We start from the raw sequence: 22,736 nt of genomic DNA, 5'->3' as shown, positions 1-22,736 counted from the left end.
TTAGAAAAGGAAGGAAAGCCAACAAGGTATTGTATATTCTCCCTAGCAAGGGAAGATCATTATTGTTGGAAATAAAGGTCCCTTGTACTACCAGGAAACTTTTAGGTTATGTGGGGTGGAGTGGGAAAGAGAATCAGCAGGAAGCCCCCCATTTTAATTTGTTGTAAACAACTGAGAAATGGGACCATGCTGTAAAACATGGTCTCCTGAAAAGGGCCATTTTATACTCAAGGGTCACAGTCCTCTGCCAGGAGAGGCAGGTAGCACGAGTCTGGCAAGAGAGGGAGAGCAGACCAGGATGGAACATCTGTGCCAGTCAGGGCCCTGAAAAGGATTAGGCAGTTTTACCTTCATCCCCAGGGTAATGGTGGTTGCCTCCATCCTGTCCCCACCACAGGTGTGAGAAGCTGGCCGAAGAGTGCCAAGACAACCCGTGCCGAAACGCAGGGCGCTGCGTCAGCAACGAGGGCTCCATCCACTGCATCTGCCCATCAGGTTACCAGGGGGACTACTGCACACAGCCCATCATCACCCCGGCCATCGTGCCCACGCAATGGGCAGTGGGGCCCGAGGAGATCGCCGAGATCGTGGCTGGTGTGCTGGGGGTGGCCATCCTGGCCGGGGCCTTCGTGCTCATCCGCAAGCGCTTCCGCAGCCGGGCCAAGACACACAAGCCCGTGGCCAGGGAGGACCCCGACCTGCTCTCCAAGAGCGAGTTCTCCAAGAGCGTGGGTGTGGGCACCCAAGCTGTGCCACCCATCGAGCTCAACATCCTCAGTGATGCAGCACACAACAACCTGGACCGGGCCACGCCGGAGCAGCGCAAACCCACCAGCACCCCCGAGTTCGTCACCTTCAACTCTGCCAACGCCCCAAAGCACCGGGGCACCATCGTGTGCAGCGTGGCACCCAACCTGCCCCCTGCTGCACCCCCCTCCAACTCTGACAACGAGTCCTTCATCAAGTGCACCTGGGCCAGGGAGGAGATGGGTCAGTAGGCACAGCTTTTTCTTGTCCTTGCACATCCCTCTTCCCTTTGTGAAGTAGATCGAAGGTTTGCTGACCTCACGGGCCAACAGTGTTGGTTAAAGTCATGCAAAGCATGAGCAAATGCTGCCCAAGCCCTGCAATAGGTCTTTTACTGGCTTTTCTCTCCCTGCTCACCAGTACATCCTAGTTTCCAGCTTTAACCTGCTCAGCCTCATACACAATCAGCAGGGAAACCATTGATGCATAGCCTGGATTCCCACACATCCTGGGTCAAAAGACCCTATAAAAGAGAATAATAAAGCTAAGGGATAAAAATGAAGAACCTAAAAGTCAATAGGAGTTTTAGTGGAGGCTTTGGCATCAATGCTTCTAGGCAGAGGGATCACACCCTCAGAGTAACACCTTTCATGGCTCTGGACAGCAAGGTTACTGCTTTCTGCCCCTGCAGGACTTCATCACCAAAGGAAGCTGTTAGAAGGGAGCTGTTAGAAGGGTGCTCACCAGAGTTACAGGGAGAGATCCAGTGGGTCACTCACTCTGCTCCTAGCCCTTTATCATGCAAGATTCTTGCATCCAGATGGCATGATGAAAAGTGTCTTTTGGGTGCTAGAGCAGGGGATGTCTGAAGGCTGGTGGGAACACCTGCCCCAGCACAGCCAGGGGTGCCCTCAGGTCTTCTCAATTCCCAAAGCAGCAACAACTTCCCTGTCCCCACATCTCTCTTTCCTGCTCTGCCACATCTCCTGCAGGCTGAGTCTACAGAAGGAATTAGCAGGAAGGCAAGAGGGGGAAAACAACAGCTTGAGACCAGGTTGGATGGGGCTTTGAGCAACCTGCTCTAGAGGGAGGTGTCCCTGTCCATGCAGGGGGACTGAAACTAGCTGATCTTTAGGTCCCTTCCAACCCAAACCATTCTGTGATTCTGTGACTGAACTGCAGCTAACACAACTCTGTTTTATTCCAGTCTACCCAGCAGAAACAACCTACTGGCCCCCCCCGGTACCTGTCGTCAGACGTCCAGGAATATTCCCACTACGAGATCATTCCAGCCCCCCCTGCATCCTCCTCCCACCCTCCTCTCCCCCCACCACCCCCTCCACCCCCGGACACAGAGCCGGTCGCTCTCTACGGCGGTTTTCCCTTCCCGCTGGACCAGAGCAACAAGCGGGCGCCCATCCCGCCCCGCTACAGCAACCAGAACCTGGAGGACTTCTTGCCTATCAGCCCAGTGGACGTGGGAGCCTCCCAGTGCCAGAACGAATACACAGCCATCAGCTACTACCCATCCCAGCTGGTACAGGGCGAGGGCATCCCCTTCCAGCCCGAGCCCGGGTACAAGCGGGTGAGCATGCGCCTGAGCGTGGCCCAGCCCTCCTATGCAGACTGCGAGGTGGGACACCAGCCCAGCATCCGAGCCCAGCCCCTGCCACCCCCCAACTATGAGGGCTCTGACATGGTGGAGAGCGACTATGGGAGCTGCGAGGAGGTGATGTTTTAATGGAGGGGCTCACCCTCGAGATGAGAACAGCATCTCCAGGCAGAACACTGTGCAGGGGGGGATGGCAGGTGCCACCACAGGGAGGCTTATGTGTGTGTGTGTGTCCCCAGCCCCAGCTTGAGGCATCTCCCCCCTGTGTGGCTGGGTTGTAATTTGGCTGGATCTTTCTCCATGGTTCTCCTGCTGCAAACGGAGGGGAAACACTCCAGCCACGGCCGGGGGACAGAGGATGCTCCTGGGATGCCAATGACTAACCTGCCTCCTTGCCAAGGGGACTTCGTCCGACACCGCGCAGGACCGCGGCTGCCACCTCCTCCCACCTGGCCACAGGGATGAGGACGAGGAGGGGAAGGGCAAGCACTGCAGGCATGGTGGCAGCTGTGCTGGAGAAGATGCTGAAGGACAGCCTGGGAGTGCTCCAGATGGGACAGCTCCCTGCCCCCTGCTATGGCTCTGAGGACTTGCATGGAGCCAACAGTTTGCCCAGTGGAATGGATCAGCTGGTGCAAACCCTCTTCCACGTCTGCTCCCTGATACAGGGAGAGAGATGAGGGAATGCCATTGATCTCATCAACACATCCTTCACCTGGCCAATGAAGTCCAAATAAAATGTTAATTCCTGTAGAAAAACCAAGCAACAAGCTTCATCCCACCAGGCACCACCCACAGACTCAAACCAGTGCAACTGGCAGCAAAGCAAGACCACTGCCCAGTCAGGCTGCACTCCTGGGAGTCAGGGAGACCCTGTCCCAAGGATGTGAACACAGACATGTCCCCATGACTGTCATGGTCTCATGCTGAACACAGCCATACGTGGTCCTGCCACCCAGCTGGGGCTCCCCCGTGCATCTCAGAAAGACTGGCCAGCACCAAGTGGCACCTCCTACCTGAGATGGGTCACCAAGTCTCCTGAGCGTGGGTTTGCCTCTACGTCCTTGTGCTTGGAAACGTATCGTTCCTCCATGAGAGGTTTTCTTTGGTTGGTTGTTTGATGTAACTTTTTTTGTTGTTGATTTTTTGGAAAGTATTAAAAGAGTTTGGATTTTTTTACTATTATGATTTTATTCACTAACGGGGGGATTCCCTTGTAAATAGGACATCCCTGCCTAGCTTCACCCAAGGGCAGCCTGGGGGAAAACAGCTTCTTTTGGACATCAGCACTCCCAGCCTCTTGAGCTTTCAGAGAAGTACCAAGACAACAAGATCAGCACACCTTTGAGGATCCTGTAAGGGCCAGAGGAAGGAGGCAGACCCAAGGTCTTGGAGAGGCATGAGCTTCAGGAGCAGAAGGGTTGAAGGGACCCAAATCCAAGCCCTGCCTTCATTCCCATCCCTAACCAAACACATTTAGGAAACCAGAAATTCATCTAATTTCTGAAAGCAAAGCCACAGCCCTGCTAATGACACAGGGCACTGGCATGAATTACTCAGCAGCGTAAGGACAAGCAGGGCTGCAGCCATGCTGGGACAGTGCCTGGCTGTCCCCACACATGGGCTGGCTTTTGCTCCTTTGATCTCAGCATCTACCACGTTGCTGCCATCAGCACATGCCCAGGCTCTTTTTTTTTTCAGCTGCAGCCCCACTTTTGGTATAAATCAGGCTGTGGGGACCCAGGACACAGCCAAGAAGCCCTGGGGCAGCTTTGGTGGGGCAGAGAGAAAAGCCAAGCCCAAAAAGGCTCTGCCCACAACCTACTTGTACAAATGCATTCTGAAGAAAAATAATCCCATTTTCAGAGCAGCAAAGCTGAAACACATTTGAAACCTTCAGCAGAGGGAGGAGCATTGTCTGCTACTGCAGGGCTAGGAAAAGCACAGGGTCAGACCCCAGCTGTACTCCAGCTTTCCTGCTCTCCCACAGATGCCCCCTCCTCCTCAAGCCTCTGCACTTGAGTGGTATTTGCAAAAAAACAAACAAATACAAACAAAAAGTAAGGGGGGATGGAACTTAGTCCCCAAAGTCACAGCACATACCCTAGTATTAAAGCCACATGGCTGCTCCATCCAGCACAGCAGGGTCCCCCTTGGAGACCCCCAGACCTGCTCTATGCATGGCCTGGGCCCTGCCAAATGGTTTTCCACCTGCCTCATGGAAGAGAAACTCCCATCTCATTCCCCAGAGCTTTTTCACATAAAAAATAAAACATTTATTGATTAAAGTAAGATACATGATTGATGTGCAGCTCTTCCACTGAGCAGCTACACACTCCGTACGCTGACAATATCCATAGGCACAAGACATGTACATTAATCATTTCTATATTGACAGAATTTCCTTGGTTACTGAGCAGCCTACCATACACAAGGGTCAAGTTTTGTGTCCATCAGGTCCTGCAGCAGGTCCTCCTGGCTCAGCAGAGCCCCTCATGTCATGTGCCCCATGGGTACATCTGGCCCCATCTCCAAACACCATCTGCTCATCCCAATGAAAGTGAAGAACTGCAAAAACCTTTAATGCTGCTGTGATATCCCAGTCTCCTTGGAAATGAGGCCTTCACCACTGACTCCAAACTGAGTTTGGGTGCTAAAACCCCTGCCAGTAAACCCATTGATGCCCAGTGCTGGGCTGGGGACATGCCCTGGCACACAGCTGTCCCCCAACATGCAGCCAGCCTTCTTACAGGGTACTGACAGAGCTGGGGGCAAGCATGTCCCCTGCTCCTCACAGCATGCCTTCCTCTGCCAAGGGTGACATTTCTGCACTCCAACCCAATGACCGAGGGCCACACTGGGGTGAGTACACAGTGATGGACATGAATATTGCACTTTTCCCATCTGCATCATGCCCTGGAGCTCCCTTCCCCTCCCAGCCCCAGGTGTTTGCTCTCCATCCCCACCGTATCCTCCAGATGGAGGATTTGACTTAAAGCTTTGCTGTGCCCATAACTAAGCAATGCTGGAGCACATCAGAACCTTCACCAGCACAGACCTGGAGGAGACAAGGTGAGCCCTAAGAGATGCAACAAGCAGGTGAAGGGCTGGAAAGGAGCAACAACGTGGCACTGACCTACCCCACACCTGGCCATGGGTCCAAAGACCAGCATGGGGCACCCAAAGCAGAACCAGCAAAGGGGACACAGTGCAAGACACTGAAATACCCCACATGGAGAAGGCAGGCTGCAGGGCCACTGCTCTGCACAGCCTGCTCCTCCCAGAAATGGGTCAAACACCAAAAATAAACTCATTCATCCCATGTCCAGGATGGGAACACAGACCACCAGCACAGTATTCCCATTCCTGCCCCACCACCACCAGCAGCCTCTGCCCATCCCCAGGGAGAAAGGGATGCAGGGATAACAGGGATAAAGGAAGCCACCAGGCTGCTGGCGTTCAGGAGATGCTGTGTTAGCAGGGAGGAGTGTGACCCAGACATGGGGTTGCAGAGGGGTGGCTCAGCCAAAACCTCTTTTGTACCACTAGGAAAAGACATCCCATAGAGAATGCATTTGTGCTCTCTTGTCTTAAAAAAAATAAAATGCAGCAGAAAGGCAAGGAAACCCTATAAGGTGGAAGCTGGGCTGAGAGGAAGGGAAGCAGCAGCATAGCAGGGACCATCCCCCCCAGGCATGCACCAGCCACAACACCAGAAGCAACAGGAGCACAGGGAGAAGCACCAGAGACCTGCATCCTACCAGGGACAGGGGCTGGAGCAGAGGATGCAGAAGGAGAGGGGCCAGGAGGGAGAGGTTAAAAAGAAAGAATAAAAATTACAGGGTTTTGATGTGTGATTTGACATTCAGTATTGGCCTGCAGGTGCAGGCGGAGCGCGCCGGGGCCAGCTCGGGCACTGTAAACAAGGTGATACGTTTTTGCAGTGTGCAGGCAGCACACAGTGACCCCCCAGGACACCCTGTCCCACAGAGGGACAGGGCTCCCAGCCAAAGGCACCCAGCTCAGAGCCTTGCTATGGCAGAGCCCATCTGCTCTCTGCACACCTCGTTTCTCTAACGCTTCCGAAAGCCACGCACGGGGTGTGCGCTGGGTGAGGAAAAAAAAAACCGTCTACTGAAAGTGTGGGCCAGGGTTCAGCAAACCCTCCCAGGCTAGGGAGGTGCTGAGCCCAGTGCCCAGCTCCAGACCCTGCTCAGCCCCCAAGGAAGCTGGACACAGAGCCAGAGCATGGCAGGAGTCAATGCCCACGTCCAGGGATCCCAACGCAGAAGAGCTGGAGGGTCCTGGAATGCTCCGCATCTCGGGCTCTGCCCAACCTCCCTACAGGCCTGGGGTGAGGAGGCAGCTCCACAATTTCCAACCTGAGCTGAGGTTTCTCTGTTGCCATAAAAATAAAGTGCTGACGGGGAAATAAAAACTGGCACAAAAAAGAGCAGTCCCTGTTCCCCGCCCTGACTGAAAGGACGGGGGAAACGGGGAAAGGTTGTGATTTAAAAAAATAAAATAAAATCAAAATCTACAACCCCTGGATTCCTCGCCTCTCAAAGTGACTATTTACACAGGGGCTGAGGGGGCTGTTTTGCTGCACCACCTGCCCAAAAAGCTCCCAGGGAAGGCACTGCCCCAGCCTGGAGCCCACCTCCCCAGCCAGAGCCCAGCACAGGACCCTGCTGCAGGTGGGTAGCCACGATGCTGGGCAGCCCCGACCTCTCGCAGACCAAACCCACCATGTTTCCCAGGAGGAGAGGGGAGACCATCCCCAGGGGAGCAGCAGCACCCATGTGCCCCCAGCACAGCATCCAGAGGGGCTGGCTGGGCAGGGGGACTGTCACTGCACCATGACACTGGTGGTGTTCACAATCGTGGTGGCAGGTGCTGCCAGTTCCACCAGCGCCTCGTATGTCCCCACCACAAACCCCACAAAGCCAAAGAGGCTGATGGCGATGTCCTTGACGATGACCAGGGGGTGCATGCCCTCCGTGTAGTAGGTGGCAATCTCCAGCAGTGGGGGGAAGATGAGAGCCAAGGCGCTGCTGCTGACAGAGCCCACCAGCGAGATGACGAGATCCAGGCGTGGGATGAGGATGGCCAGCACGCCTGGAGAAGGAGCAGATGTGACATTAGCACTGCCAGCTCCCCGACAGCAGAGACCCTCCTCCCCTGAGTCAAAGCAAGCAGAAGCCCACCACATGGACACCAGCTGCCTGAATCACATCTCTGCCCCCTTCCCTGACTCAAGAGCTTGGAAGACGTGGCTGTACGTCTTCCAGCAACTCCTCCCCAACAAGCACTTCAGCCATTGCAGTGGGTTAACCACAGAATCACTTTGGTTGGAAAAGACCTTCAAGATCATCAAGTCCAACCATTAACCCTAACCTACCAAGTCCAGCACCGAGCCACATCCCCAAGCACCACATCTTTTAAACACATCCAGGGATGGTGACTCAACCACCTCCCTGGGCAGCCCGTTCCAATGTCTGACAACCCTTTCAGTGAAAAAGTTCTTCCTAAGGTCTAGTCTAAACCTCCTCTGGCACAGCTTGAGACCATTCCCTCTTGTTCTATCACCAGGTACTTGTGAGGAGAGTCCAGCACCTGCCTCTTCACAATATCCTTTCAGGCAGTTGTAGAGGGCAATGAGGTCTCCCCTCCACCTCCTTTTCTTCAGACTAGATGAAACACAGCACACAGAGAAAACCCTTCTTGTCACCCTGGGCACCACCACAGCAAGGTCCCACGTTGAGCAGGACCAGTGCCTCAGCAAACAGATGCCACTGGTAGAAGAGCAGCTGCTGGCACCTTCAGCCCCCCTCACCAGAGCCAGCACCCCTGCTCCCCACACCTGGGTAGCCATAAAGCCTCAAAAAAGCCCATAAAAGCAGGAAGGAGGAGGCAAGAGCCATCTCCCCTCACCCCGAATAAATGTGTGTGGTTTGCATGCTTTTAGAGCTGCTCCAGCAGCAGAGTGCCTGTGGCACAGCCCAGGGGAGAACATTTGTTGGGTAAAAACTGCCGCCAAGGAAAACCCCTCTAGAAGGCTTCAGACAGCTTGCACTGAGTGGCTGCAAACTCCAGCAATACTTCTGCTCCCCCTGCTCCTGCTCTGGGCCACGGGAGGCTGGAGGTTCAGTGCCTTCTCCTTCTAACCAGCCCACAGTCACCACCACCTCTGAGGCACCATTTGGGGAGCAGATTGAAAATAAAGGATCATCAAGGTTCTGTTTTGCAGCCAGGAGACATCACCCACTGGCACAATCACACACTCAGTGAGCTCCCCAGCTCGCCACCACTCCAGCCCTGCTGGAGTCAGGATAAATCTAGAGACAAGTCATCCCTCCACCATGGGAAACAGCAGCTAAAGTCCCTGCTGAGCTGACCTGGAGGAAGTTTATCCCAGTGCTGAGCCCTGCACTGAGCCCAAGGAGCACTCTGCCTGGTCTCTGCTGAAAGTAGTATTCCTGCTCAGGCAGCCTGTGGGGACAGCAGAGCTGCTGACCACCAACAGCATCCTCAGCCCACCCCAGACTGTTCTGTGGACTCAAAGAAAACAAAACCATCAACTCCCCTCTAAACCAAGCAGAACTGAAGCACCAGCTGCAGCCCTCAGCCTCCAGGGGCAACGGCAGTGCTTGCTGCAGGTATTATTAATTCAAAGGGTTTCCAAGTGTGCTGGTTTTGAAGTCTAGGCTTAAAAGACACCCATACACCAAACTCCATCCTCTCTTTGGAAGCCAAAGTCATGATGCAGGCTTGTTCTGTGGCCACGCAACCATCTGATGAATATTCATGCAACCCTCCCAATTGCTTTTATCCTTGCCAACAGCCACAGTGAGCTCCGACATGGGAGGGAAGGGGGAGAAGGTACAAAGGAGCCAGCACCCTTCCACCAGCACTTCTGCTGCCTCCCTACCCCTGAACCCCAGGATGCAGCAACTGCTGGTGCCTAAAGCCATCCCACCTCTCCAAGCCTTTGCTTCCCTGGCCAGGCACACCCCTGTGCCCTCTGGGAGAGGCTCCAATCCCACAGGCAGGCTCTGAGCCTACCCACAGCACCAGGGTGGCTGGAGCACTTGGTCCAGAACAGCAGGATTTCATCCCTGTATTGTCCCTCCAGTTGCAGGTGTCAAGGCAGAATGGATTTCAGGAACTCAGCACAGAGGAGACTGGGCTTTGCAGCTTTTCTGGCTGACCACTAGTGACAGCCCAGAAAGCAGCATCACCCTGCTCTCAGCCCTCAAATTAGCACCACGCTCCTCAAACTCAACCCAAAGACAGCTGAGACATGGGGCCAGGCCCCTGATGCTCAACTCTGGTGCATCAGCAGCATCAAGCCATGGAGAAAAGCTCTTTTTCAGCAGATGACACCTGAGAGCTCAGTCAAGCATCTCAGCTGTGCTGACCACAGCAAGGAGTTAGTGTTCACCTATCAAAGCCAGCCAAAATCAGATACTCCTGCACTTGATTGCTCTACACCTTTCCTCAAAGGTCCAGCAGGCTCAAGCCTGGCAGCCTCCTCCACCAGAGCCTCACTGCAGATTCCAAATATTGTTCAGGGAAAGGGGCAGTTTGGAGCTGATCCAGCCAGACCTGCCCTGTGGCCACAGGCACACCAGGGCTTTGGGTATGGGTCAGGTACCATTGTTGCTTGTCTTCTGCTGTGCTACACCCTGTAATGAATGTGTGTGTACAAAGGGACCTATTCCCTCATGGTCAGCAAACCCTTTGCAGCCATGCCCCCATCAGGCAGGCACGAGGAGCCTGGCTGCACACTATCCATGGAAAACAGGACTCCAGGAGACTCTGTGCTGCAAGGGCTTTAGCAACAGGGCCAGAGGTAGCAAGGAGAGGGGTGAAGGTTCTCAGCACCACCGGCCCTTGGCAGGAATTGTAAGGCAGGTCTGACAAGCTGCTGTCTACTCACAGGTCACGCTGACCAGGGCCAGCCTGAGGAGCAGGTTGACCAGCCAGCCCCAGCGCTCCGACACCCGGGAGACCAGGGGAGGGATGATGATCTCAGCGGGCACGTAGAACTGCACAGCGTAGGTGAAGAAAATCCCAAAGGAAAAGAGCAGCTTGACAGCTTGATAGAGCCTGCAAACAAGGAGGACACCCAGTGAGAAACACTCTCACTCCAACCCCTGAAGCAGTAAAGGTAGAAACCTGAGGGGGAACACCCTGCCAAGAAGGACTTTTGTGTCCCAGTGGTCTCCCATCCTGAACACTCTTTGTCTTCCCAAGTCACCAGTAGACATGATGGAGCCCAGTTTTCCTGGAGATGGCTGAGCACCTCCCTGCTGATGGAAAGGAGTGAATGAATCCCTTGTTTTGCTTTACCAATTAAACTGTCTTTATCTCAAGCCACCAGTTTTCTCTTTTACTCTTCCAGCTCTCTCCCCATCCCAACAAGGGGGGTGAGGAAGCAGCTGTGTGGCATCAGTTGTCAGCTGGGGTTAAACCATGACAGCCCTTTTCGGCATCCAACGTGAGGCACAAAGGGTTCAAGATAACAGATTTGATTGGAATGTGCTAGAAAAAATTTATAGATGTTATTGCTGTTTAGCTATTAATCAGCAGGCTTCTCTGCTTGCCAGGGGCTTGCTTGCCTTCTTGTAAAATAGAGTCTAGTGCTCATTAGTGGCTGCTTTTTGCTTTCACTGCTTATCATCCTACTCTGCTGTCCTTAGGAACACTTTTTATAGCAGCAAGAGACATGTGCCTGGGCTGCCAGATGGCCAGGTCGTCACTCCTGTGTCTGTGCTGCTGCACTGGACAGGCTGGAGCTCCAGTGTGATCTCAGGAAGGGACTATTACCTGTGGATAAGACCCAAAGATCTCATGATACCCTCTCCAACCAAAATTATCCATGAACAAGCTAAAGATAAAGCTGTCACAGAGTCCAGAGTGCGACCACTCACCCTACGACTTGAGTGCACAGTAGCCTTGAGCCACCTACCCCACAGCCCAGTATCTTATCATTGCATTTTCAGCTAAGTAGGGCTGTAAAACCATAAAGGGCTCCTGGGAAATCCACGATAAGGAGATGTCATTGAAAAAGGTACAGAAGAAGGTTGGGTACCAAACCTGCACAGCTCAGGAGCCAGGTCAAGAAGCTCAAAGGGCATTTTAAATATCAAGAAGAGGAAGAGCTCAAGGACCAGCCTTAACCCATAGAAAACAGGGGTCCATGCAGGGCCATGGAGAGGCACTGCTCTGCCACCCACAGCAAAGACCTGCTTAACCCAGAGGTCCACGCCAGGCCATCCCAACAGGCTGCAAGAAATGGCAAACCCTCCTTTGACCGCAAGCTCTGTCACTACCTGCCTCCAACTGGCCACATGCAACCCAACATCTTCCCCCTCACTACAGCATTTCTTCACTCTTCAGCTGCTGGAGTGATGCAAGGAGGGATTTCTGCACAGCAGTGAGGTATTTCAGAGGCCGTGGTTAGACCTGGGCAATGGGAACCAACACACTCCTCATTTGAGGAAGCTGTGGTTATGGAGAAATGAGGCTGGAAGAGTCCTTACTCATCCTGTAACTCAACAATTCCCGACACGTTCATCCAATCTGTTCTAGAGACCTCCAGGCAATGGCTACAGCCAAGGAAGGATGCAACATCTCTGCCACAATCCTCACCTTGTCTCCCAGGTTTGCTGCAGGGTATTTTTTGGTTTTGTGTTTTTCTTCCAGAAAAGTACTTTGACAGAAAGCATGAGCACTCCTAGACACCTGCATTTGAAATAGGATCTTTCTGTAGCTGAGCGAGTCACAGAAATCCCGTTACCTTCTTCTAAGGGAATGACATCCTTGAGAGCAAACAAAGCTGGGAGATCTGGGAGATCCTGGCTTTGGGTTAGCTTTCTGTGTGTTTCTTTTGTGGAAGAGAAACGGTTTTTGCATAGTTGTGTTCCACATCTGCCAGCCAGAGCACTGCTTAGCCAAAAAAAGAGATGCCACAAGACCCCAAGAAAAAGGCAGGAGATGTCCCTACCCTGGCAGGGACCACCACGGACCTCAAGGAAGACACCACAGAAAAGATCCTCACCACCCCATACATCAGGAAACCCTCAACAAGCTCCTTGGGACAGCTTGGCAACGACACAGTTGATCCTTCCCCAAGCTCACTAGATCAGTTTTTCCTCAGGAACAATGTCCCCCATCAGCCCCTCTCCTACCTCACCAGCCAGGACCCTCCTCCCTCCCCCCTGGGACTCACCAACAGTTAGGCAGGTTGAGTGTTATGCTGGCCTGAATGTCTGCCCCGAAGTGCAGGTACCCCAGGACACTCAGGCTGATGTACAAGATGGTGACAATGGTCATCCCCACATAGAGGATGACTGGAAACTGCCGGGGGTTCTTCATCTTGTTTTCCAGAGGCAGCACCTGGGAGAGGAAGAGGATGATGACAGAGCAGCAGATTGCCCCCATACCTCTATACCACTCAGCCCCAGAAAGCAGGAGGGGGAGCCTCATGGTCAAGCACTGCCCCCGATGCAGCCCGGAAAACCCAGCTGAAAAAACCCAGCTGAAAAAGCCACTGTACCAGAGATCTGCTTTGTGTGCTCCTATTTGAGACCTTCACACTTGGCATAGGAAGTCCTCAGTAGGGTCACTAGTGCCATTGCCTTAGTGAAGGGACCTGCTCCCTCCCCCTGGCAGTAGCTGTGCCCATTGGTCTCTGGCATCTTGGGGCAATGCCATCCACCCAAAGCTTGGTCACGTTACACTCTGCACCCCAAAACAGCAAAGCCACTGGGACAAACCCATCATGTTACATTGTCTTATTTTCCCTAGCAGACGCTAGAAAGACCAAGACATTTTCTCCTCTCCTATCAACTTTATCTGACCAGATTTCAACCAGACAGGACAATGAAACAACCAACCAAGGACAGAGGCAAGTCCTCACCTCTAGCCTACTAACACTTGCTTCCAATTATAGGACTTCAGCAAACATTTTTATAGCTGTCCTTGGGTGGTAAGGATTTCAAGAAGACACACAGTGGCAGAGCTGGTGAGGAGCTCCACCTCCAAGTTATGAGAAGAAGAGCACAATTCTGCCTCAGTGTCAGCAAAAGCCCTCTGCCCTGGGCACAACATTCAGTAAACACTCTTCCCATAAAGGATTTGGGCCCTCTCCAGCCCTGTGTTTACACAGCCAGCTTATATGAAGAGATGAAAACATTTTTTCCTCCTTTGAAGGGAGCTCCCGGAAACAACCCACAACATCTTAGCGAGCCATTAATCTCTCCACCCTCCCACCCAGCTTTTTTCACAGACAAGCTATTTAGAGCATCTCCTGTGAGATGCACATGCAAATCCAGCCCCACAGCACGCAGGAGCCACGCGGCTGCTGCAGGGAGATCACGGTACCTCCACAGCAGGGTGGGGAGGAACGGATCACTTTTTTTTTGGGTCATGCTTTTCAGCCTCCCACTTAGGCAGCCTGCAGGATCCAGGCTGGTTCCAAGACTGAGGATGATTCCTCATCTGCAGGTCAACCAGCAGAGCCAGAAGCAGCTGCCAGTGCATTTCCCAGTATAATCTACCACTAGATACAGTCACCTTCAAAGCAGCATCCAGCCTCCTGAGGTTTGGAGCATGTGCTCCTCCTGCCTCAAGATGGAAGAAAAAAGGGTTTGACCCAGGAGATAGCCTGGAGGCTAAACCTAACAGCACCATACAGAATTTGGGCTACTGTCAAGAGAAATTCATCTGCAAATACAGCTGCAAGGCAAGGCAGGTGGTGCAGCAAGTCCCAGCAGGGGCTGTGCCTCCCAAGCCTCCCGCTGCCACACGCCGACTCACCACCCCGATGCCTTCAAAAGCAAAGATCGCGGTGCCAAAAAACAGAGGGTAGGTCTTCCAGGCTGCTGCCAGGGGCAGGCGACGGGGATCGGGAATGTCCTGGAAAAACAAGCCCACGCAGAGTTCAGGGGACGGGGAGGACCTGGCCCTGCTACCATCACTCCCTGTCACAGCCGCAGGGAAAGCCCTGTGGAGCTGAGGGAAACTGCCGCGCCCACGCGAGCGAGCAGCACCCCATGGTGTGCAAACACACCCCTGTTGAGCTTCCCCCACCCCCCCTGCCAAAACATGGGACATCCCAGAAATGACAGAGGGAAGCTGTACACACGTACCCTGACAATGTACTGGTAGATGACAACAAGGCTGACAAGCATGGCCACGTTGGCCAGCATGGAGAAGATGGACAGGACCTTGAGATTCTGGATGAATGAGAGCAGCACCACGAAAGGCAGGATGGAAAGCATGAAGAGCCTGGAGTCCATGGTCGGGGTCATGGTCACTGTCTTGTTTGAGCTGCAGTCATTGGTGGTCCCGTTTGCTGCAGATATGACCTGGAAAGCACAGGAAGGCTTGATGAACCCCACCACACCTCAACCCCAACAGCTCTGCACAGAACGCAGGTGGCTGAGCCATCCTTCCCAGAGCATGGGCACACTGTGGATCACCAACACAACCACGACCAAGGTGTCACCCGGCCACTGCAGAAAAAGCCTGCCTGCAAACCAATACAAGTCCTGCTCTGGAGGAGAGGCTAAAGAGCTTCTGCACAATTCAGCATCCTCCATGGGAGAGGGCAACACTGCTGGAGCCCTGGCCTGCCCTGCCTCTCCACAGCTTGCTCCAAAGCCATTTTCCAAACCAAAGCTCTGCCCAGCACAGCAGCACCTCATCCAAGGTACCACCTGCACCATCACGCCCTATCTAACACACTATTCCCCACCACAAAAATAAATAAGCAACACTCTCCCTGCCCAAAAAATTCCACAGCTGAAGCCAAGGGGTTTCCCAGCTGTGACCTAAAATGGGCTGGATTTGCAGGTTTTTGCAAATATCCTTTACACCTTGAGCCAGCCTTCAGTCTTTGCTGCAAGATGCCAAGCAGAAAGAAGCCCACCTTGAAATGGCAGCAAGGGGCCATTCCTGGGGGACAGGGAGCCAGCAGCAGCCCAGGCCTGTGCACCCACCTGCTCACCCTTGCTCTCGGGGCTGTTGGTTTCAGATCACTGACACTCACCCACGTGCTCCTCCTGGCCATCCCTCAAGGCAGCACAAAGGGAATCTCCTCAGCTGCTGCTCCCAGAGAAGAGGCAGAGCCCACCTATCCTCTGTCACCCACTGGCAGAATCCCACCTCGCTCCCCTGGGAACAGGGAATCATTATTCCCAGTTTCTTCCAGGGCAGGAGCCAACCAAGCAGCTCAGGGTTTCTGTTTATTTCCTCCTAATGCCTGGCAGAAAGAAACTCTTTCCCTAAAGATGTAATTAAGCTCCAGAGCCATAGGATGAGGCATGAAACTGGAATGTAAACAGGCCCAAGAAAGGGAGAAGAAAGGTTCACGGCAGGTCCTGGTACTCATACATTATCATCTACACAAAGTATCAATAAACCAATTAACTGAGGTGGGCAGGATACCAAAGATACAGTCCCTTTGCTGTCACCTGTCTCCTGCCTTCCCTCACTAGAAACAGCTCTGCATCCCCTGGGCAACATGGATGGCTCCAGCACCTCTGCAAACGGAGCAAACTCACAGGGACTGTCAGAAAAACTTGCCCTGTTTGAACAGGAACAGTGATCCTCCAAAATACCCAGGCACAGGAGAGGTACCTTTCTAAGCAGTGCCAGCTACAGAAGCCAGACCTTTGGTGGAGAACAGGGCTGCAACACAGGAGCTCAGAACAACCCAAGCACCTCCACATCCCCTCTCGCCTTCCCCGTGCTCACTAAGGAGGGAGCGAGTCTGACCTGTTTCAGATTGTCAGCCAGAAAGACAAAGTACACACAGCAGAAACCCAGCTGAGTGATGATCAGGAAAAGTCCCACCACACGCCTAGAAAAGAAAAAAAAAATTGTTAGCCAGGACATACAGAAAAATGAGCCCACTTGAGTTGCTGGGGGCTGCACTCAAACACTGCAGCGATGCTGACTGGGTCAGAGACCTCAACGTTACCCCCTGGGGGCACTGAGCACTCTCGGTGAGGGAGCCAAACAACATTTTATGTCATTTGTGCTCATCTGCTGACTCAGCTCAGAGAGCAGACAGCTTTTCTGTCCCAGGTGCAGCACATGCTGGTCCCCTGCCTGTGGGACAGGGGTGGAACAGGTACCTTCCCCAGGTGGCGTGTGTCCGCAGACACGCAATGGGAGTCGACTCCAGCCCGTACATCACGACACCCCCATAGTCCAAAAACTGCTTCTGGAACCTGCCCACGGGAGAGAGAGAGAAGGGACATCACATCAGCCCCTTCTGCTGGGTCCCAAGGCAAATGGTGACATGAATGGGAAGAAACAGTTCCCAAAAACACACCCCAAAGCAGCTCCCAACTTTGACACGGGGAACTGGAAGGCTTCAGGAAAACCACGGGGCTCCTCGGGAAGGAGGAGCCACAGGAGCTGCAGTGCCCAGAAGGGGAGTTGCTCCTTACCTGTTGCAGAAGTGATGGGCACATTTCACCAGGATGCCCATGCAGTGCACAGCAACGACTCCCATCACCAGCAGACTCAGAGGACCCAGCTGCAGGAGAAGAGAGAGGGAAGGCTGCACTCTGATGGCCAAAGGCAGAGCTGCACGGGGGGCGTTACTTCCCGATAAAACCCCGCGGGCACCGTGGGCAGAAACACTGCTGGAGGCTGACCTGGAGCTTGGGTGCTGCTCCCAGGAACCAGCCCCCAGGATGGAGTAACCCCACAGAGAGCTTGGCAGGAACGATGCAAAGGAAGCAAGTTGAGGCAGTTTGGATGCAGCGAAGCGCTTCCAGGATTGTTTTTCAAACTATCTGGCACATGGGTGTTCTACAGGTGACAAAGGTCACGGTCAGGAGAAAGGAACGTACTGTTCTCTCCTAGTTCTTCTGATTTTTCAGTTATTTTTGTTTCTCAATCTGAGCAATGGAAACGTTGCATTGCTGGCTGAGGAAACCCAGAGCAGGTTAGGTGCCCACCACATCTCACATGGACACTGATCACTGAGACATGACACAGACACTGAGGTGCTGAGCATTGGGACAGAAGTGGGGAGAGATGTGCCAGTGGCCAGGGGCTGATGTTTGACCTCCAAGAGCAAGCTCAGCCCTCAGGCAGCAAAGCTTCTTCACATCCACTGATCTGGACATGGCCAGAGCTGGGCCAGCCCCCATGAAACACCTCAGAGGAAAGCAGGCTGCCATCTCCCAACACCAGCCCTACCACTGACCCATGGGGCTTGCTGAGCAGGTGCCCTGCTGGCAGGACCCTCAGGAGGCACACAGTCTCCTCAGCAGGGACTGGCTGGGACAAACCGAGGTGGAGGCTGTGCTGAACCTACCACCCACAGGACCAGGGCAAGAAGATGCAAAACATTTAGTGAGAAAGGGGCTGACACCACAGGGGCAGGGATGTCACACCGGGCAGGGACCCAGCTCCCTACCTGACCCAGCAGAGGAAACCACAGCCCTGACTCACATGCTGAACTCCTCAAAACCAGCCAGCACAAGGCAGGAGCATCAGGAACAGCCTCAGCAGCAAACCAAGCATGCAAAACCTCACAAGCCACAGAGCACCAAGAGCCATCCTGGCCGGGAGACAAGCTGCCAGGCCCCAAAGCTGCTCTGCTGCCTTACCAGGATGCCAGCGTTCTTCACAGCCAGAGGCAGGCCCAGCAGCCCAGTGCCGATATTCCCTTTCAGGAGGTGGATCAGGGTCTGGTACCACCTGAGGGAGAGAAGATGCAGAGATGACTGTCAGCAGATCATGCAGCCTCAGCCCTCAGCTCATCCTGCCAAGAGGCCAGGTGCTGCTCCGAGCTGCTGCGGCAAACACACACAGATCCTGTCCCTGAAACCAGCTCAGCCCAGCGGCACCAAGGAAGGACTGGAGGCAAAGACTCAAACAGCAGATTTTGGGTGGGCATTTACAAGGCTGGCTTTGAGCCAAAACCCATCATAAGCACAGGTCAGCACTGAGTGGCTGCACAGGAAAGGGTCAAGTCAAAGGGATCAGTCTCCCTCAAGCAGAGGCAGCATCCTCTGCCTGCCTGGGTGAATAAAGCCAGCAGGGAGCCACTGTGACCTCCTCCACCCTCCTCAGGTGCTGGGCCAGGCCAGGAGGGAGGGAAGCATCACTCACGTTGTCCCGTTGGTCTCCCCAAAGCGCTGGTAGGACTCGGGGTGGGCAAAGCCATTGATGCCACCAGGTGGGCTCCCCTCTGGCGTGACATCCGTGGAGCTGTAGTCATTGTAGTCCTCGCTGCGGAGGCGCCGGGTGGACATGGTCCCTGTGGAGGGAACTGCATTAGGGGGGCTCAGCTCAACACCCCCCTTCTCGGGCTCCTTGGGGTCAGCCATGGCTCACAGAGACCAGCTCACACTGCAGGAGCAAGGTCTGCTCCAGGGCTTTTATACAGCAATGTGCTCCCGCCCGAGCAGTCACCATGTCCCAAGGTCAAAGGTGCACAGCACGTTCTCCCTGGCCCTTCCTGCAAGCTCGTGCCTCTGTTTTGGGCACACCCAGGCAGGACGGGCTCAGGATCCTGCAGGCAGAGCCAAGATGTGACCCACTCCATGTCAGGTAAGGGACCTGCATACCCCTGCTCTAAGGGTGGCCACCACAGCCACCAGTGGCAGAGCAGGGAGGGACACGCTGCCAGCATGTCCTCAGTCCTGGCACTAAGGGCTGGGGCTGTCAAGGGGATGGCCAGGAAAGAGCAATTGCTTTTAACCCACACAGTTTGCTGCAAGGGATCAGCTTGCTCTTCCCAGGGAAGGGAAAGTTTCCTAACTTCCCTTTTTAAAAGGAAAAAAAACATATGAAATTGAAGACTCTTTATTTTAAAAACACTTAAAAAACTGATTATGCTCCATCTGGGGGAGCACAGCCCATGTGCTGACAGCCCACTCCAAAGGTTTCAGAGCCACAGAGGTGCCTGCAGGACTGAGGGGCTCTCCCAGGATGAGGCACCTGCACAACCCAGAGCTCTTGCTTCAGTGAAAGGACCTTCAGGGTCCTGCAACCCAGGAACACCAGCACAATCCCTCACCAAGGACACAAGCCTCCTGCCTTTGGCTGTAAAGCAGTCGGCTGGTTTCATTCCCACAGGTGCCCCAAAGACCTTCTACTGCTTCTGCACAGCCTGTTGCTCCCCTCCCAAAAAAACCCTTGCTTCCTCCAGCCCCCTGGCTGCACCCAGCTGCCTACCAGGAATGAGCTCGAGGCAGGAGAATTATCTGACAGCCTCTTGCCACACACCCTGGGGATTCGGTCCCTGTCCCAAGGCTCTCCTGGGTTGTCACCACCCCAGGCATCAGGCCCCACTCCAGCTCTGGTGGGAGCCAGCCCAGGGCCAAGCAGAAGCAGCAGAGAAACATCACTGCTGCAAACAAGCTTGTTTCCTGCCAGAGGAACCCTCAGGCACCCGGCAGGTCACGAGAATGCCCACAGGATGTGGCCTCCGCACAACAGGACAGCAGCTGGCACAGCCCTCAACATCTGGCCGTGCAGGGAAAGCCCAGCTCAGGCTGCTTGGATCCTGCTTCACCCCCAGACCACTCAGACATCCCCCCTCCTCACCACTCCCTGCAAACCTGGAGCTGTAGTGGCTGGCAAGGTCCAGCCTGGCAAGCAGAAGGGAAGCAGGGAGTCACTTGCTCAATGCTGGATGTTTGCTCCACATCCCACGTGCTGGGAGCAGTTACACGGGCTGCAGCAACACCCGGCGCCGCCGCTTTGTTTCCTGCAGCAACGGGCAAGGGCGGCAGCAGAAAGCAGGGCTGGTGGGTCCCCTGCAGTGCCAACCTCCAGAGCAGCAGGATGACACTTTCGCAGCCAGAGGCAGCACGTGCAGCACTCCTGCCCGGCCTCCTCCCTTGCAGCTGGGCCACGTAATCGTGCCCTGAACTGGCCGGGCATGGGCAGGGCATGTGGGCAGGCGGGGAGCAGGAAAAGCGGCAGCGTTAGTTTACACAAGGAAGGCGTTAGAAGCTGTTTGTCATTGGTGACAGGCCCCAGGGGCAGGGGAGAGACCTGAGAGGTTTCACCAAGCACCACGGGCTGGTAGTGGGCAAGGAGAGCAAGCAGAGGGGTGCCAGGGTTGGGTCAGGCATGGATACCCCTCCCCAGAGATGGCCCAACAGCAACATCCTCCAGATAAAACAACAAGGTTACATCAGTCCTGTCTACCTGATCGCTCCTCGTGATCATTATTATTATTTTTCCCCCAAGCAGGTCTGGCTGCTTTCTGCTTTGAAGAGCCAGGGAAATGGGTTCATCGTGACTTGCCTTCTCTGTGCCTGGATGAAAGGTTGCATAGCAGCAGGGAGTGAGCACTCAGCTCTCCCACAACCAACATGAAGAAGCTGCAAAACTTGTCTCATCCAGAAAATGAATATTTCAAAGAGAAGCAAAACCCCACTACATCATTTCCTCACCACTACAAAGATCAAAGACAGCAACAGCCACGTTCGGTTTCTACTTTAAACCCAACTCCTCAGCCACTTTCATGTGCTTTCCCCCCCTTGCTCCATGCACAGGCACAATTTCATCGTGGTGAGCAACGTGCCTGGAAAAGCTGCGGGTGGGGTGACAGCCACTTGTCCCTTACAGCGACAACCCCACACCACAAGTCAAGAGCAAGATGCCACTTCCTGCTGACCCTGACAGCTCTCCCCAGCTGAGCAGGGGCTATGTAAACCAAACCTTGTGGAACAGTGAGATGCTCAGCAAAACCCACCACCACTTCCCATCACACCTATTGAATCCTTCATTTCCAAAAGCACCGCTCATAACCCATCCCAGCGTGACACGAGGGAGGCCCAGGGCTGACTGACCCCCCCTCCAGCCTTGCCACACACCCCTGCCCACGTGGCACTTCCCAGACACCACAGCCACACCAGCTGCATCCCCGCAGCATCAGTCCTCTTGTCCCTCTGCAGCCCCAGAGTCACCCCCAGACCCACCTTTGCAGCATGGCCTGGTCCCCCCAGCCTGGTTTCTCCCCGCAGGGAGGGGGCATGCCCCAAACCCCCCCCCAGTCCCTACAGCTCCTGCCCAGCCATGCTTCCCTGCTCCCCCTCCACCCCCTAAATGGCAGCACCCCACACAGCAGGGGCTCCCTGTGCCCTCCGCAGTACCACACAGCACCCTGCACCCTCACCCACACTTCACCCCTGAGCTGAGCACCTCCACACCACACAGCACCCCCAGACACCCTGAAGGGAGCCCCAAGGGGTGCCTGCACCCCCGCAGGGCACCCCCAGCCCGAACCCCTGGGTGCCCACGCAGGCTCTAAGCACACCCGTACACTCATGCAGCACTGCTCAGGCTGCCACCACCCTCAGGGACCCCTGGGCACCCCTGCAAGGCGCCAGCACCCCCAGCCCCTCCGGCGGGGGCTGCCAGCCCCCTGGGGGCCCCGCGCACCCTCCCCACGCTGCCTTCCCGCCGGCGCCACCCGGCACCCCCGTGCACCCCTCAGCAGCCGCGTCTGCTGCCAGCTGCCCGACAGCCCCCTCGCACCCCGCACCCCGCACCCCTCACCCCGCACCCCTCACCCCCCCCCCCCCTCTCACCGCCGCCCCGCGCAGCCCCCACCGGGCCCGCTCCCTCGGCCGCGCCGTCACGTGACAGCCGGCTCAGCTGACCTCCGCGCTCGCGCCTGCGCGCGGGGAGCGGTGAGGGCGCGGGGCGGGTGCGAACCCGCGGGGCTCGGCGGCGCCGCCTGGCGGAGGCGGCGGGAAGCGCCGCGGGCGGGAGGTTCCGCGGCCGCGAACGCTGAGCCCCTGCGCGGGTGGGCAGCGAGGAGCATCCCCACACACACCCCAGCACCGGCAGCTATCCCTCGGGCCAGGTGGGCTGGCAGGTGTCAGGCAGACAGATGGTCGCTGGGACAAGTCCCCCAGAATCCCCCAGCGTGTGGCGGTGTCCCTGTGTCCCAAGGCGGCGCCCGCAGATCCCTGCTGTGCTCCCTGCATCCCGCGGCATCGCGGCTGCTGGCACCCAGCTGGTCTGGCCGCACGCAACAGCCCTGCCAGCAGCGTGCCCAGGTGTCCCAGAAGGCAAACAACATCCTGGCTTGTGTCAGCAATTGCGTGGCCGGCAGGACCAGCACCGGGATTGTCCCCCTGTGCTCTGCACTGGTGGGGCTGCACCTCAGATCCTGGGTTCAGCTTTGGGCCCCCCACTGCAAGGACACTGAAGTGCTGGAGCATGTCCAGAGATGGACAATGAAGCTGGCGAACAGTCTGGAGCACCAGTCTTAGGAGGAGCAGCTGAGGGAACTGGGGCTGTTCAGTCTGGAGGAAAGGAGGCTGAGGGGAAACCTTCTCCGGAAGGAAGCTGTAGTGAGGTGGATGTTGGTCTCTTA

The 22,736-nt window shown here is 55.3% G+C and overlaps 2 protein-coding genes across 2 annotated transcripts in view; one reads left to right on the top strand and one right to left on the bottom strand.

Moving 5' to 3' along the window:
• FAT2 (FAT atypical cadherin 2) overlaps nt 1-2,528 on the top strand; it is a 57,230-nt gene extending 54,702 nt beyond the window's left edge. The window contains 3 exon segments of the mRNA XM_051631008.1: nt 398-990; nt 1,955-1,980; nt 1,982-2,528. Of these exon segments, the coding sequence (XP_051486968.1) occupies nt 398-990; nt 1,955-1,980; nt 1,982-2,488 (1,126 nt within the window). The 3' untranslated portion in view covers nt 2,489-2,528.
• Nucleotides 2,529-4,284: 1,756 nt separating this feature from the next.
• Nucleotides 4,285-21,988, bottom strand: LOC127389948 (proton-coupled amino acid transporter 1-like). Its single transcript, XM_051631020.1, has 11 exons — nt 21,943-21,988; nt 18,506-18,653; nt 18,001-18,091; nt 16,828-16,916; nt 16,510-16,605; nt 16,148-16,232; nt 14,518-14,736; nt 14,186-14,284; nt 12,597-12,763; nt 10,302-10,471; nt 4,285-7,477 (listed from the first exon to the last, which is right to left on the bottom strand). Exons 2-11 carry the CDS (start codon nt 18,646-18,648, stop codon nt 7,209-7,211), a joined length of 1,428 nt encoding a protein of 475 aa, XP_051486980.1. The 5' UTR covers nt 18,649-18,653; nt 21,943-21,988; the 3' UTR covers nt 4,285-7,208.
• Nucleotides 21,989-22,736: the final 748 nt, after the last annotated feature.

The sequence above is a fragment of the Apus apus genome, chromosome 13 (genome assembly GCF_020740795.1).
Source record: "Apus apus isolate bApuApu2 chromosome 13, bApuApu2.pri.cur, whole genome shotgun sequence".
NCBI lineage: Eukaryota > Metazoa > Chordata > Aves > Apodiformes > Apodidae > Apus > Apus apus.
This window is presented reverse-complemented; position numbering and strand designations above follow the sequence as displayed.